General features: G+C 46.7%; 1 protein-coding gene across 1 annotated transcript in view; it reads left to right on the top strand.

Moving 5' to 3' along the window:
* The first annotated feature begins 4,603 nt into the window (after positions 1 to 4,603).
* The window catches only part of LOC143768194 (formyl peptide receptor 2-like), a 65,345-nt gene continuing 52,610 nt past the window's right edge, over positions 4,604 to 17,338 (top strand). Inside the window, exon 1 of the mRNA XM_077256885.1 lies at positions 4,604 to 4,662. Coding sequence (XP_077113000.1) covers positions 4,604 to 4,662 — 59 coding nt within the window. The remainder of the gene's footprint in view (positions 4,663 to 17,338) is intronic.

Genomic DNA, 17,338 nt, shown 5'->3' with positions numbered 1-17,338 from the left:
ACTGGGTAAATCTGACATGGAGAAGGACTTGGGGATCCTAGTTAATGATAAACTTACCTGGAGCAGCCAGTGCCAGGCAGCAGCTGCCAAGGCAAACAGGATCATGGGGTGCATTAAAAGAGGTCTGGATACACATGATGAGAGCATTATACTGCCTCTGTACAAATCCCTAGTTAGACCGCACATGGAGTACTGTGTCCAGTTTTGGGCACCGGTGCTCAAGAAGGATATAATGGAACTAGAGAGAGTACAAAGGAGGGCAACCAAATTAATAAAGGGGATGGGAGAACTACAATACCCAGATAGATTAGCGAAATTAGGATTATTTAGTCTAGAAAAAAGATGACTGAGGGGCGATCTAATAACCATGTATAAGTATATAAGGGGACAATACAAATATCTCGCTGAGGATCTGTTTATACCAAGGAAGGTGACGGGCACAAGGGGGCATTCTTTGCGTCTGGAGGAGAGAAGGTTTTTCCACCAAAATAGAAGAAGATTCTTTACTGTTAGGGCAGTGAGAATCTGGAATTGCTTGCCTGAGGAGGTGGTGATGGCGAACTCAGTCGAGGGGTTCAAGAGAGGCCTGGATGTCTTCCTGGAGCAGAACAATATTGTATCATACAATTATTAGGTTCTGTAGAAGGACGTAGATCTGGGGATTTATTATGATGGAATATAGGCTGAACTGGATGGACAAATGTCTTTTTTCGGCCTTACTAACTATGTAACTATGTAACTGCAATGCTCCAATGCCGGGTCTTCACTATCAACACTGACATTCTCCAATGCAGTTTCTTTTGGCTCAACAATTCACTGCATAGCCAAACAGTATGGGACTACCAAATTTCTAATAATGAGAACAATGCTTTCAGGTGGCTATCCAGGACGTCTCTTCAAAGAGATATTGGGGTTCGTCTAAATTTGATGTAAGGCAAGCCTTGCATACAATGCATAAGCAAACAGTATTGGAGTATCAACTTCCTAATAATGGTAAAATTGCTTTCAGGTGGCCATCCTGTACGGCTCTTCAAAGAGGTATTGAGGTGGCTGTTCTAAGGGGTATTGGGGTGGCTGTTCTAAGTGGTATTGTGGTGCGTCTAATTTTGGGGTAGACCTTGCATTCACTGCATAGGCTAACAGTATGGGAGTACCAACTTCATAATAATGGGAACATTGCTTTCAGGTGGCCCTCCTGTAAGTCTCGTCAAAGGGGTATTGGGGTGCATCCAAATTTTGGGCAGCCCTGCCGCTCACTGCATACACAATAACATGATAGGAGACCCACTGTTTAATAATGGGAACAACAAAGCATTGCCGGCTGATGGCTCTCTAAGAATAGCGAGGACTGACTGCTGGCCCTTTAAGAATAGTAAAGGCCGCCTGATGACAAATAAAAATAGGCTTTGTGACTTTGAGTCCCTCCTTTATAAATGAAACAGGATATGTCACACACCACATGGCCAGCTAAGGTTGTAAAATGTTAAAATGACATTTCCCAGTGAATGCATTTGTCTTGGTTGAAAGCAATGCTAGAGTAAAACAACGCATCAAAAACGCTACATGTGAACATACCCCAAGGTGTTGAGGAGCATTTTTGTTTTTGGTTATTTATTTTGCCTTTTATGCAAGCTATTACCCTGGAAAGGATGTTCCTTAACATATTTCCCAGGAAAACCCATTTTGGTTTCATTTTTGTATGTTTTTTGGTGAGTGTGTAAAAGTGGCGTAAGACTCTGACAACATTGTTCAAAGCCATGACCGGGGAGTCAGAAATGCTTCCAGGGGTCTTCCCCATGATGTTCCCATGTGATTTGAGCAATGTTCCCAATGATTTCCACTGTTTATAGACGCTCAAAAGACCTCCGGGGGGCAATGACAAAAATGGTTGAGTTTCCCATTGACTTACATTGGGCTCATTGCTAGGGTCGAGCACCCGAGCATTCCAATTTGCTCGAGCTAAGCATCGAGCACCTGAGCATTTTTGTGGTCACTCATCACTAACGCCTAACAGATGGATAGATATGTAGTGTAGTACAGCGGTGTCCTCACTGTGCAGTGAAGAGGCAGTGACCCATGAGAGTTCAAAGTAAACACAGATTTAATGTTCAAACTTTGCAAACAAAACAAACGGTATCCTCCAATTTCGCAGCCGGAAAACAAGACAGTCCGTAAATGTGGCCAGTTGGCGAGGGCGACAGCCTGACTAAATAATGCTGTAGGGTGCCAGGAGTTCACTCTGCTTGGTGCTGTGTTCCCTCACACAGGCAGAGCTTTTGAAGAGCTGTGTGCCCTGTACCCTTGCAAACTCTACACTGACACACCCAACCATCTGCTGCAGGGGACTTTACAAAGAATCTGTGGCCGTAGGCCACATGGAAAACCTGGGCCAGGGGAGGAAACGGACTGCCCCGCTACCTTCCTGTAGTCTGTTTCAAAAATAAAAGCCCATGGCAGGTCTTTAATCTGCCTTGGACAAATAGCTTGTCCAAGACTAACACTCACTTTTATTCTGCATTGCAATCACAGCTACGCCTGTGACTGCAATGCACTCCCGCGGCCTCAATATGCTTCTTTGTGCATCCTGGGGGACACATAGCGACCTTCGCATATGACCCTGGTCACTTCTTCACAATAGATAGATAAATAAAGATAAATAGACAGACAGGGCGATAGATTAATAGATAAGAATTCTCTATTTTTTTTCACTAGCGTAAGAAAGCTTAACCACCCCCCTCTAAATCATAGAAAGTTGTCCAGAGATGGCCCAAACTTATTAACGAGCATATAGAGGAGTTTATTCCAATTGCTTTTTATAAATATAAATCCCACATAGCGCAGAGTGTCTATCATAGATTATGCCACCCCACAACATAATCACAGCAATAGGATCTGTGTGCCATTCACTAATGTTAGCCCCTTTAATGCATTGCCCACATGTTCTCCAAATAGAGACCAGAGGCTGGAATAGAGCAATGGGGTCTGGAATGGGGTTTAAGGTTTTTTACAGTGAGTCCAGTTTTTATCTTGCAGGTTTGCTCTTTCATCTTGTTTCTCATCAGGCACATCTGGGACGTCAATGACGGCAATTGCAAAGGGAGCTGCCAGCAGAGGGTCTTGATGATTTGCTCTATTGCTGCCTGCTTATGATTGATCAGCATCATACAGGGAGAAGAAAAGCAAGTTATTGATAATACCCAATTGGACTTAACAAATATTCACTCATTAGGTACCAAATACTTTGATTGCTAATATCTCCACAATTGAAAGGCAAAATAAAAAATATATATATTTTATTCCGCTATGCCGCTGCTAATACATCGTGTGTCCAGCCCTAGGAGAAAAATTTGGTAGAAAGTCCACTTTAAATACAACAATAAAAATATTTGTATTACACTTTTCTCATAATGGAGTCAAAGTGCAGATGATTGTATAAGAGTCAGGAAAAAGCATTAATAATTATATGTATAAAATATGTATAAACTAATATATCCGGATGTTTCAACAACAACTAAATAAATGATCTAAAAAACAATTATTCTGTAGTTTAGAATAAATTGCACTTACCAGAAGTGTGTGATGGATTGGGGCGGAGAAGTGTATATATATATATATATATATATATATATACAGTATATACAGCAGCAATGCTGGTTATGGGCAGAAGATCCGCTGCACTCACTGACCAAAGAGAAGGGATCCTGGTGGAGAAGAAAGGAAGGTAATGATATCTATCTATCTATTATCTATCTGTTATTATAATTTTCTTGCAGAGCAATAGTTTATTACAATAGTAATGTGTGCCTTATGGAATTTTCCTTCTTATAGGGAATCTGTCGGCACAATTCTCCCAACTCCAATCTGTGTATATAGTCGTGTTTTCAGTATGGTCACAGAGGAACACGACCATATAAACAGTTAGGGAGAAGATTGTGCTGACAGATTCCCATGAGGCATCTCCAGAAGACATTGCCCTGATTTGGGTGTTATGTCTCTTGTGATGAGTGATAATGATAAATCTATAAGACGTCATTCCACAGTAGATAATGGTGTCTTTATCAGTGGTGGGATCCAACTTTTGTAATAACTGGTTCCTATCTAAGCTTTCCCCAGCACCAATATTTTTGGATCCTGGTCCCATGGACTATAACTATACAGCGTGCAGCTCATCTTACTCCAGCCGGCTTTATATAAATCCCCCATAGTGTAAGCTGGAGACCCGTGTGATTACAGGAGCCTCCGATGTATTGTCCCCTGTTAGCGATCAGTAATGTGTGTAGAGAGTGTATTCCATTACTTACCAGCTGCCGTCATCTGCCGTTTCTAGCGCTGCTCCAGTCTACTGCGGCTCCACCACTTCTCTGTGGCCGGAGGTCACTTTTCAGTGTTAGTCTATGAGACGCAGAACGAGGCAAAGAAAGCTGGAAACGGCAAAACACGGTGACTGGTCAGTAATGTAATACACTCGCTACACACATTACTGATTACTAACAGGGGGACAATGAGGAAACAATGGCTGGAGAGCTCCTTTACCACAGGAATCCTACTGATACGGTGATTACATGGTCTGTTGTATTATTATTACTGTAGGTAAATTCTCAGAATGGACGATGCTGCTGATAATCTGACCACATCTAATACAACTCTGGACTACAACTACTGGTAAGTTTATATTCCTAATTCTGTATTTCTCATGAGACATCAGTGCAGACTCCATTCTCATCTATATCCGAGCCTCCACCCCAATTACATCCTTATTCATAGGGATAAATCAGCTCTACTTGCAGCAATTATTCCTCCCATAATGATGGAAATTCTGGAGAACCCATCAAGCCCCTCTGCCCTCAGTGTCGACCATCAGGGTCAGTGGTGTCTGTGGGGCAGAGGATTCTGCTCTGAGCTGTGGCTCCTGCATAATAACAGATGTGACCAGAGCCGGACATAGAGAACCGCACTGCGATCATTTATTAGTGACAGCATTAATTCCCCAAACCGCAGCACCGGATGAAAGTGCTGTATATACATGATAGGAGGCCGTGCGCTGTATATACATGATAGGAGGCTGAGTGCTGTATATACATGATAGGAGGCTGAGTGCTGTATGTACACGATAGGAGGCCGAGTGCTGTATACACACGATAGGAGGCCGAGTGCTGTATACACACGATAGGAGGCCGAGTGCTGTATACACACGATAGGAGGCCGAGTGCTGTATACACATGATAGGAGGCAGAGTGCTGTATATACATGATAGGAGGCCGAGTGCTGTATATACAAGATAGGAGGCCGAGTGCTGTATATATGCAGCGCCCCAGAGTCCTGGTTGTTGCAGTACTGAGGCTCCGCCGCTAAGGGAGTGATGGTACGTCTGATGGCACTGAAGGAGTTCACCTGACCAGGTATCACAGACACCAATACACTTCATAGTCTGGCCTCCAGGGGGAGCTAAGTGTGCTATGTATTAGGCCACTCCTCACAATCTGGTAAAACTGGGGGTTAGATAGAAAGTTAGTAAGAAGCTGACTGGGTTGGAACCAGGCAACATCCTGTGGCAGAGGGTGTTGCGGGGGAAGATTCAGGGGGGTCCCTGTCAGGGGTGTGATCCTGACAGAGGCCTAGCGAACAGGAAAGAACGTTAAGGAACCGCGCCTGCACTACATCGCGGCGGTATCTCAAGAAAGGACAAGAAGCGAGGTTTATTGTGAAGAGTGAGAAACGAGATCAAAGCAAAAAGGAGATAAAAGCCAGTAGGAGTCGTGCTGTAAGATCGAGGCAACATCCTACTGAGGCGTGTAGCCGGTGGCTGGGAACGCCGAGGAAGTATTGGGCTCCAAGCATTACTTCAAACCAACGGCAGGACAGTTAATTATAGGTTGGCTGTCTCACCTAAATCACCAAAGCAGACATAGGGGGCAACTGTGGGAGAGGGGCGTCACTAGGGTCCTGGAAGAACTCCAGGCCTACCCGTCATATGGGTGCGTCCTAGCCATATCATCTGGGGGACGGAGAAGAACATCAGAATAGACATAAGTTGTGAGAAAGAACATCAGAAACAGACACAACAGTTGTGAGGACTATCCTGTGGTGCTCAGCAGGGAAGTACTACAACACACAGGCGCTAGAAGAAAGGCACAGATTTCCACCTGCAAAGGGAACTCTGGAGGTGCCATCGGACCAGCCGGTCTCAGACAGCCCTGTTAACCGTACTCTGGATTGAGGATCTTGAAGCCTTCAGTAAATAGGTAAAGAGACTGCAACCCTGTGTCCTCGTCATTTATTGCTACCTTTCACCGAACACCACCATTCCCACCTTTCATTGGACGCCCCTTAGCAGGGTCACGGACCGGGTCTAGCCACCATGACAACCCCAGAACTGAGACAGAGAGGCCCGGTACCGAGTGCCCCGCGGCCCTGCGTCTGGGGGCGCTCCATATACATGATAGGAGGCCGAGTGCTGTATATACATGATAGGAGGCCAAGTGCTGTATATACATGATAGGAGGCCGAGTGCTGTATATACATGATAGGAGGCCGAGTGCTGTATATACATGATAGGAGGCCGAGTGCTATATATACATGATAGGAGGCTGAGTGCTGTATATGTAAGAGGGTGGTTATGGACAGTAAGGAACACGCTGTCACTTTAAGAGGCTGCACCCCCTTGTCTGGCGTGATGGAATGTTCTGCTTCTCCCCTGCAGTAGTCGGTTGAATGAACTAGTCTGTGCAGAGTGCAGGTGTGGGGCTGGAGCAGCGTGTGTGAGCTGAGGCTGCGGCAGAGAGGACTTTTTGTGCTGATAGCTGAAAGAGAGAACTGTGTCCTGATGTAGCTGCAAGAAAGCCACGAAGATACAGAGAAAGGGACTTACTGTTTCCAGGAGCATCCCTAGGATCCAGAAGCAAGGAGAAGACCACGTTTCACAGAGCTGACAGAAAGCCATGCGCACCACCATATTAGACTGCTGGGGGCCCCCCTGGGACTGGACCTGATTCTCCAAGATCACCGTGAGTTTGTTCCTGTTTGGTGCACCTGTTAGGGCCTAGGGTAGGCTTCAATAGTCAGTACACAGGAGCCGTGTGGCCTGCTTAGTAAAGGCCAGGGAGGTTATATGTAGAGTAGCATCATCACTTGTTTATTGTTTAGTTTTGCTTGTTAGACATATTTTGAGTCTGCAATAGTTGGAGCACCGTGCTATTTTACGGAAAAGATAAAGTTTATAACTCTTGTAAATTGTCTTTTGCCATTGTATACCCCTGTTTGCATCTTCCTCATTCACTTTATTCCTTGCCTTCCAATAAATCTACCCCTTGTTGTTTGCTGTTGTGAATTTACTTTTTGGCTCCCTCTAGTGGCTACTAGTGATTTGACTCTGGGTTTGTCTGTCATTCCTTTTATGCTCACCTGGGTCGTTAGGTCAGGGGTGTTGCTATATAAGCTCCCTGGACCTTCAGTTCAATGCCTGGCAACGTTGATATCAAAGCTAATCTGTAGTGCTCTTGTCTACTGATCCTGTTTCCTGTTTGATTAAGCTAAGTCTTTTTTTTTGCTTTTTGCAATTCGTTATTGTTTGCATTTTTGTCCAGCTTGTATATTATCTGTATCCTGACCTTGCTGGAAGCTCTAGGGCGGCTGGTGTTCTCCCCCCGGGCCGTTAGACAGTTCGGGGGTTCTTGAATCTCCAGCGTGGATTTTTGATAGGGTTTTTGTTGACCATATAAGTTATCTTACTATATTCTGCTATTAGTAAGTGGGCCTCTCTGTGCTAAACCTAGTTCATCTCTGTGTTTGTCATTTCCTCTTACCTCACCGTTATTATTTGTGGGGGGCTTGTATCCTACTTTTGGGGTCCTTTCTCTGGAGGCAAGAGAGGTCTTTGTTTTCCTCTTCTAGGGGTAGTTAGCTCTCCGGCTGGCGCCAGACATCTAGCGACCAACGTAGGCATGTTCCCCGGCTACTTCTAGGGTTGGCGTTAGGAGTAGATATATGGTCAACCCAGTTACCACTGCCCTATGAGCTGGATTTTTGTACTTTGCAGACTTGCTGATATCTCTGAGACCCTCGCCATTGGGGTCATAACAGTTTGCCAGGCCAGTACTAAATGTTAAATGCATTGCAGAAGTGGGATTATAAGAAAGAAAGTTCTGAGTTTTTTTTCTCTCTCTCATTTTTTTTTTTTTTTTTTTTTCTTTTCCCCTTTACCTTTGAGTGGCTTGTGATTGCTGCAGACATGAATGTCCAGACCTTGATTACAAGTGTGGACCAGCTTGCTGCTCGTGTGCAGGGCATACAAGATTATGTTACCAGAAATCCTATGTCAGAACCTAAGATACCGATTCCTGAACTGTTTTCCGGAGACCGATTTAAGTTTAGAAATTTCAGGAATAATTGTAAATTGTTTTTGTCCCTGAGACCCTGTTCCTCTGGAGACTCCGCTCAGCAAGTGAAAATTGTTATTTCTTTTTTACGGGGCGACCCTCAGGATTGGGCTTTCTCGCTGGCGCCAGGAGATCCGGCATTGGCTGATATTGATGCGTTTTTTCTGGCGCTCGGTTTGCTTTATGAGGAACCCAATCTTGAGATTCAGGCAGAAAAAGCCTTGCTGGCTATGTCTCAGGGCCAGGACGAGGCTGAGGTGTATTGCCAAAAATTTCGGAAATGGTCCGTGCTGACCCAGTGGAACGAGTGTGCATTGGCTGCAAATTTTAGAAATGGCCTTTCTGAAGCCATTAAGAATGTGATGGTGGGTTTTCCCATTCCCACAGGTCTGAATGATTCCATGGCCCTGGCGATTCAAATTGACCGGCGGTTGTGGGAGCGCAAAACCGCAAATTCCCTCATGGTGTTATCTGAACAGGCACCTGATTTAATGCAATGTGATAGAATCCTGACTAGAAATGAGCGGAAAATTCATAGACGCCAGAATGGCTTGTGTTACTACTGTGGTGATTCTGCACATGTTATCTCAGCATGCTCTAAGCGTCTTACTAAGGTTGTTAGTCCTGTCGCCATTGGTAATTTGCAACCTAAGTTCATTCTATCTGTAACTTTGATTTGCTCACTGTCATCGTATCCTGTCGTGGCGTTTGTAGATTCAGGTGCTGCCCTGAGTCTTATGGATCTGTCATTTGCCAAGCGTTGCGGTTTTGTTCTTGAGCCATTAGAAAATCCTATCCCTCTTAGGGGTATTGACGCTACGCCATTGGCAGAAAATAAGCCGCAGTTTTGGACACAGGTTACCATGTGCATGACTCCTGAACATCGGGAGGTGATACGTTTTCTTGTTCTGCATAAGATGCATGATTTGGTTGTTTTGGGGTTGCCATGGTTACAGACCCATAATCCAGTCTTGGACTGGAAGGCAATGTCAGTGTCAAGTTGGGGCTGTCATGGAATTCATGAAGATTCCCTGCCTGTGTCTATTGCTACTTCTACGCCTTCGGAAGTTCCGGCGTATTTGTCTGATTATCAGGATGTCTTCAGCGAGTCTAGGTCAAGTGCATTGCCTCCTCATAGGGAATGTGACTGTGCAATAGATTTGATTCCAGGCAGTAAGTTTCCTAAGGGAAGACTGTTTAATCTGTCGGTACCTGAACATACCGCGATGCGTTCATATATCAAGGAGTCTCTGGAGAAGGGGCATATCCGTCCTTCTTCTTCCCCTCTTGGTGCGGGATTCTTTTTTGTGGCTAAGAAGGACGGATCTTTGAGGCCTTGTATTGACTATCGGCTTTTGAATAAGATCACTGTCAAATTTCAGTATCCTTTGCCGTTGTTGTCAGACTTGTTTGCCCGGATTAAAGGTGCCAAGTGGTTCACCAAGATAGACCTTCGTGGTGCGTACAACCTTGTGCGCATTAAGCAAGGAGATGAATGGAAGACCGCATTCAATACGCCCGAGGGTCATTTTGAGTACTTGGTGATGCCATTTGGGCTCTCTAATGCACCTTCAGTTTTTCAGTCCTTTATGCATGACATTTTCCGGAAGTATCTGGATAAATTTTTGATCGTTTATCTGGATGACATTCTGGTTTTTTCTGATGATTGGGACTCGCATGTGGAACAGGTCAGGATGGTTTTCAAGATTTTGCGTGAAAATTCTTTGTTTGTTAAAGGCTCAAAGTGTCTCTTTGGTGTACAGAAGGTTCCCTTTTTAGGGTTCATTTTTTCCCCTTCTGCTGTGGAGATGGACCCAGTCAAGGTTCGAGCTATTCATGATTGGACTCAACCCTCGTCAGTTAAGAGTCTTCAGAAGTTCTTGGGTTTTGCTAACTTCTACCGTCGTTTTATCGCTAATTTTTCTAGCGTTGTTAAACCGTTGACGGATATGACCAAGAAAGGCTCTGATGTGGCTAACTGGGCTCCTGCTGCCGTGGAGGCTTTCCAGGAGTTGAAGCGCCGGTTTACTTCAGCGCCTGTTTTGTGCCAGCCTGATGTCTCACTTCCCTTTCAGGTTGAAGTGGATGCTTCGGAGATTGGGGCAGGGGCCGTTTTGTCGCAGAGAGGCCCTGGTTGCTCTACTATGAGACCTTGTGCCTTTTTCTCTAGGAAGTTTTCGCCGGCAGAGCGAAATTATGATGTGGGCAATCGGGAGTTGTTGGCCATGAAGTGGGCATTTGAGGAGTGGCGTCATTGGCTCGAGGGTGCTAAGCATCGTGTGGTGGTCTTGACTGATCACAAAAATCTGATGTACCTCGAGTCTGCTAAACGCCTGAATCCTAGACAGGCCCGCTGGTCATTGTTTTTCTCCCGTTTTGACTTTGTGGTTTCGTATTTACCAGGTTCTAAGAATGTGAAGGCTGATGCTCTGTCTAGGAGCTTTGTGCCTGATGCTCCTGGAGTCGCTGAACCTGTGGGTATTCTTAAGGAAGGAGTTATCCTGTCAGCTATTTCTCCAGATCTGCGACGTGTGTTGCAGAGATTTCAGGCTGGTAGGCCTGACTCTTGTCCACCTGACAGATTGTTTGTGCCTGCTAAATGGACCAGCAGAGTCATTTCCGAGGTTCATTCCTCAGTGTTGGCAGGGCACCCGGGAATTTTTGGCACCAGAGATCTGGTGGCCAGGTCCTTTTGGTGGCCTTCCTTGTCAAGAGATGTGCGGTCATTTGTGCAGTCCTGTGGTACTTGTGCTCGAGCTAAGCCTTGCTGTTCTCGTGCCAGCGGGTTGCTCTTGCCCTTGCCTGTCCCGAAGAGACCTTGGACACACATCTCTATGGATTTCATTTCGGATCTTCCGGTGTCTCAGGGCATGTCTGTCATCTGGGTGATATGTGATCGTTTCTCCAAGATGGTCCATCTGGTTCCTTTGCCCAAACTGCCTTCCTCTTCTGATCTGGTTCCTGTGTTTTTCCAGAACGTGGTTCGTTTGCACGGCATTCCTGAGAATATTGTGTCGGACAGAGGATCCCAGTTTGTTTCCAGGTTCTGGCGATCCTTTTGTGGTAGGATGGGCATAGATTTGTCGTTTTCATCCGCTTTTCATCCACAGACTAACGGACAAACGGAACGAACTAATCAGACTCTGGAGGCGTATTTGAGGTGTTTTGTCTCTTCTGATCAGGATGATTGGGTGACCTTCTTGCCGTTGGCTGAATTTGCCCTTAATAATCGGGCTAGTTCTGCCACCTTGGTTTCGCCATTTTTCTGCAACTCTGGTTTCCACCCTCGTTTTTCCTCGGGACATGTGGAGCCTTCTGACTGTCCTGGGGTGGATTCTGTGGTGGATAGGTTGCAGCGGATCTGGAATCATGTGGTGGACAACTTGAAGTTGTCACAGGAGAAGGCTCAGCGTTTTGCCAACCGCCGCCGCGGTGTGGGTCCCCGACTTCGTGTTGGGGATTTGGTATGGCTGTCTTCTCGATTTGTTCCTATGAAGGTCTCCTCTCCCAAATTTAAGCCTCGATTCATTGGTCCTTACAAGATATTGGAGATCCTTAATCCTGTATCCTTTCGCCTGGATCTTCCGGTGTCGTTTGCCATTCACAACGTATTTCATAGGTCCTTGTTGCGGTGGTACGTTGTGCCTGTGGTTCCTTCTGCTGAGCCTCCTGCTCCGGTGTTGGTTGAGGGCGAGTTGGAGTACGTGGTGGAGAAGATCTTAGATTCTCGTCTCTCCAGGCGGAGGCTTCAGTACCTGGTCAAGTGGAAGGGCTATGGTCAGGAGGATAATTCCTGGGTGGTCGCCTCTGATGTGCATGCGGCCGATTTAGTTCGTGCCTTTCACGCCGCTCATCCTGATCGCCCTGGTGGTCTTGGTGAGGGTTCGGTGACCCCTCACTAAGGGGGGGGTACTGTTGTGAATTTACTTTTTGGCTCCCTCTAGTGGCTACTAGTGATTTGACTCTGGGTTTGTCTGTCATTCCTTTTATGCTCACCTGGGTCGTTAGGTCAGGGGTGTTGCTATATAAGCTCCCTGGACCTTCAGTTCAATGCCTGGCAACGTTGATATCAAAGCTAATCTGTAGTGCTCTTGTCTACTGATCCTGTTTCCTGTTTGATTAAGCTAAGTCTTTTTTTTTGCTTTTTGCAATTCGTTATTGTTTGCATTTTTGTCCAGCTTGTATATTATCTGTATCCTGACCTTGCTGGAAGCTCTAGGGCGGCTGGTGTTCTCCCCCCGGGCCGTTAGACGGTTTGGGGGTTCTTGAATCTCCAGCGTGGATTTTTGATAGGGTTTTTGTTGACCATATAAGTTATCTTACTATATTCTGCTATTAGTAAGTGGGCCTCTCTGTGCTAAACCTAGTTCATCTCTGTGTTTGTCATTTCCTCTTACCTCACCGTTATTATTTGTGGGGGGCTTGTATCCTACTTTTGGGGTCCTTTCTCTGGAGGCAAGAGAGGTCTTTGTTTTCCTCTTCTAGGGGTAGTTAGCTCTCCGGCTGGTGCCAGACATCTAGCGACCAACGTAGGCATGTTCCCCGGCTACTTCTAGGGTTGGCGTTAGGAGTAGATATATGGTCAACCCAGTTACCACTGCCCTATGAGCTGGATTTTTGTACTTTGCAGACTTGCTGATATCTCTGAGACCCTCGCCATTGGGGTCATAACAGTTTGCACCTCATCTTGTGTACAGTAGTCTTCGCGCACCGTGGTGGTCCCCCGGCCATCAATTCAAGTGGCACTCCGAGCAGCGTACTGTCACCAAGATGGAGGCAGCAGACAGCAATGGCGGAATGCTAATATTAATGGAGATGCTGTGGGCATTGGTGGAACCCCTGCAAGGACACTCCCTATGGGCACCATATTTAGTGTGCTACCAAAGTTTGACTGCAAGAATATGCCACTGTCCGACTGGGTGTCCCGACTGCAAAGCACCCTGAAGATTTAGAACATCAGCCCAGACCTTGAAGAGGACATTGCGTTAACTGCCCTAGAGGGAGAAGCCCGTAGAAACATCTGCCTACAACCAGAACTCACCCGCAGTACCTTGAAGGAGCTAGTAAAGTTCCTGGAAGAGATCTACGGTGAGACTGCTAGCGCCGGACACCTTTGCGCCAAATTTTTTTCTAAGCTGCCGCGGGAAGAAGGAATTTCTCAGTATGCAACAGCACTGCAAGAAGTGTTAGCAGAGGTGCAGAGAAAGGAGGCGGATGGATTTGGCGGCATGGGCTCTAAAGACCGGATACTCCGGGAGCAATTCATTCTGGGACTGCACAGCACATCCTTAAGGCGAGCACTGTCAGAACGGGTCTGGGCAGATTTGGCTCTTACGTTTTGTCAAATCCTGGCGGAAACAGTGGCCCGAAGTAAAGAAGAGAGCTATGCATCTGGGGTGATGCGTGTCCAGGGCACCAATACCAGAGGGGACCCAAACTATCAGGAGGTGCTGGTCCAGGTGGTGCAAGACTTGCAGCGGTCCCTTGTCAATGTGCAAGAGAAACTGACCCAGATGGAGCGAAGAGTGGGGGAACTACAACAGTCTGACCCACCGTACTCATGCAACCATTCTTCAGCTCGACCGATAAGGGATCAGTGGGAGCAAGCCTCCTCCCGTCAGGCATCGGAGGCACGAGGACAGGCTCGAGGAACCCCCCGGCGAGGAGGAGGCATCTAATGCTGGAAATGTGGAGGACGGGGGTACCTTGCCAGAGACTGTCGGAACTATACCCAAGGCCAGCGGAAGCTGCCGTTAAACTACCAACCCCCGCAGAGTGCCGCACTAGAGGCGAGGAGAGAGGCCACTCCATATCATAACGAACACTTAGTTGCTGGGAGCCCCATGATACGTGCTGAATTCGAAGGAGTTCTAGTGGATTGCCTGATAGATACCTGGTCACAAGTGACAACGATGCCAGAAGTGTATTTCAAGCAGCATTTCCAGGACCTGGCCAAGCCAGAAAAAGAGACATTGATGCGGTTGTTTGCTGCCAACCAACAACCGATCCCGGTCACAGGGGTCGTGTGGATGAATATTCAAATCTGTGGGCAAGAAGTTGGGAGAAAAGGGATCCTGCTAGTCCCTGAGCCTATCAAGGAAGATGTGAACATCCTACGTGACTGTAATGGGGAAACTAGGTGGGCGAGAGCTAATAACCCGGGCCGCTGCAATTTCCCTCACACTAGGGAAATTGTTGTGAACACTGTGTGAGTTCTGTTTTTTGTCTCCCTCTAGTGGCCTTTTTGTTGTACTGCGGCTCTGTGGCTGGGATCACCTGTTTCGTCACTTGCTATTCAGGTTTGCTATTTAACTCACCTGGACCATTATTCCTTGCCTGCTGTCATTATATTCAGTGCTGCTCTGAACTCTCCTGACTTCACTATTTTCCAGTCTCTTCTAGAGAAAGCTAAGTTTTTTGCTAGTTATCGTTGCTCATCTTAGATTGAAAATGTTCCTCTGTATATGATGAGTTTTGTCCAGCTTGCTAATATGTGATTTTCTGCTTGCTGGTAGCTCTGGGGTGCAGAGTTGCTCCCCTCGCATCGTTAGTTGGTGCGGGGGTTCTTGCATTCTCTGCGTGGATATTTTGTTAGGGTTTTTTACTGACCGCACAGACTCTTGCTATCCTCTGTGTATCTAGTGATTAGCGGGCCTCCTTTGCTGAATCTAATTTCATCCCTGCATTTTGTATTTTCTCCTTAACTCACCGTTATTATTTGTGGGGGGCTTCTATATCTTTGGGGTTTAATTTCTCTGAGGCAAGTGAGGCTTTTGCTCTCTCTTTAGGGGTAGTCAGTTTCTCAGGCCGTGACGAGACGTCTAGGATTTCAGGTAACGTTCCACGGCTGCCTATAGTGTGTGCGGTTAGGATCAGGTTTGCGGTCAGTCCAGTTCCCACATCCCCAGAGCTGGTCCTGTATTTTACTTAGCTGGTCAGTTCAGTGATCCTATGCCACTAAGGATCATAACAGGAAATACTGACTGACCCTCTACCTGAAGTTTACACTAATGGTGTGCATGTCCAGGCCTCGAACCTCACCCTGCCTCCTGTTTCAACCCTAAGCTGAAAACCTCCACCCTCCACCCAGTGAATGCAATACACCAATACCCACAGTTAGCACAGACAGAGATAAAGGAAAATATACACCATGCCGCAGTCACTCAGGAATACACTATAAATGTGCAGGGAAAAATAATTACAAATATAGGAAGGAGTAAATAAGACAGAGGAAAATACACCACCAGCAACGATACTCCAACAACCAGCTCTCCACTCCAGACCGAGATAACGACGCAAAAGAAAGAAGCTCTAATCGGTGACGCCCAATGATCAGGAGAGCTATTTAAAGGCAATGGGCATGGCCCAGCTTCCAATCCGAGGATCAGGTAAATTAACTCCGGAACAGCTAGATAGAATCTAGCCGACTCCAATGAGCAAATAGTGGTCAAAACAGGAATTACCGCTGTCTGTCGAACGACCTGGTCTGAACAGCGTCCGACATGACAGTGACGTGACGATGACCTGGATACTGGAAGAAGGCTACTACACATAAGCCTACTCCAGAAGCCCTTCAACGACTGATCCGCGTCTGTGGGACGCAGAAGAATGTGCCATCTTATCAGATGGAAGGGGTCATCAGGGCTCCTGGAAAAGAACCTGTAATCCTACCTCCCGAGCGAGAAACTATAGTGTACCTTCCAGTGGGGACTCACCGCAACCTTGACGGGTTGGAAGTGGTTGTTCAGCCTGTGGTAGGCGGAGGAGTGGACCAAGAAGTCATGATAGCTTGTACGATAGCTGTGGTCCAGCTAGGACATGTTGTCACGGGGGTACTGGGTAGACTACAGCTGATTACCTGGGCCCCTGCAATATCCCTCAAATTAGGGAAACCCTGTCTGTCCCTCTCCCAGAGTTTACACTGAAGGTGTGCATGTCTGGGCTGCCAGGCCTGACCCTGAGTCCTGTTTCAGTACTAAGCTGTAACCTCCACCCGCCACCCAGTGATAAGACCTCTCACCAACCCCTACAGAAAGCACAGACAGGGAAAACTAAAAAACGCACACCGCCGCAGACACACAGGAAAACACTATAATGTGCACAGGGCAAAACAATACAAATATAGGAAGGAGAAATATAACGAAGGATAATACACCACCAGATACGATATTTCCTCTACTAGACCACCACTCCAGACCGAGATCACCAGGCACAAGACACAAGCTATAATCGGCGATGCCCAAAGTCCAGCAAAACTATTTAAAGGCAATGGGCGTGACTAAGCCTCCAACCCGAGTACCAGCCAGATTAACCCCGGACAATCTGGATCAATCTAGCCGGCGCCACTGAGCATATAGTGGACGAATGAGGAATTACCGCTGTCTGTCGGACGCCCTAGTGTGAACAGCGTCCGACATGACAGTACCCCGCCTTCTACGAGGGACCCCAGGGCCCTCACGACTTATAGCACCCGGCTTGTCCAGATGGCGGCGGTGAAACATACTGACCAGCCGGTCCGCTGTCATGATCTCTGCAAGCAGAGATCATAGCAAGCCTATAGAGGGACAAGCTCTCGGAAGATGGAACTATACTGACCATGAACTAAGCCTGCCGCGCAACTAGAAATAGCCAGGTAGCATTTCCTATTTATCGCTAGATGCCCAGCTCTGGCCTAAGACCTAAATAGCTAGCAGAGGGAAATATAAGACCTGGCTCACCTCTAGAGAAATATTCCAAAGAAGACAGTAGCCCCCCACATATAATGACGGTGAGTTCAGATGAAACAACAAACGCAGCAGGAAAATAGTCTTAGCAAATTTGAGGTCCGCTTACTAGATAGCAGAAGACAGATAGTATACTTTCATGGTCAGCAGAAAAACACTAACAAAACACCATCCAGAGATTACCTTAAACTCTGGCATTAACTCATAACGCCAGAGTAGCAATCCCTGATCAACGAGAGC

This window comes from Ranitomeya variabilis, chromosome 4 (assembly GCF_051348905.1).
Source record: "Ranitomeya variabilis isolate aRanVar5 chromosome 4, aRanVar5.hap1, whole genome shotgun sequence".
Lineage (NCBI taxonomy): Eukaryota > Metazoa > Chordata > Amphibia > Anura > Dendrobatidae > Ranitomeya > Ranitomeya variabilis.
Note: the sequence above shows the minus strand (reverse complement) of the source record. Positions and strands in the feature narration are given on the sequence as shown.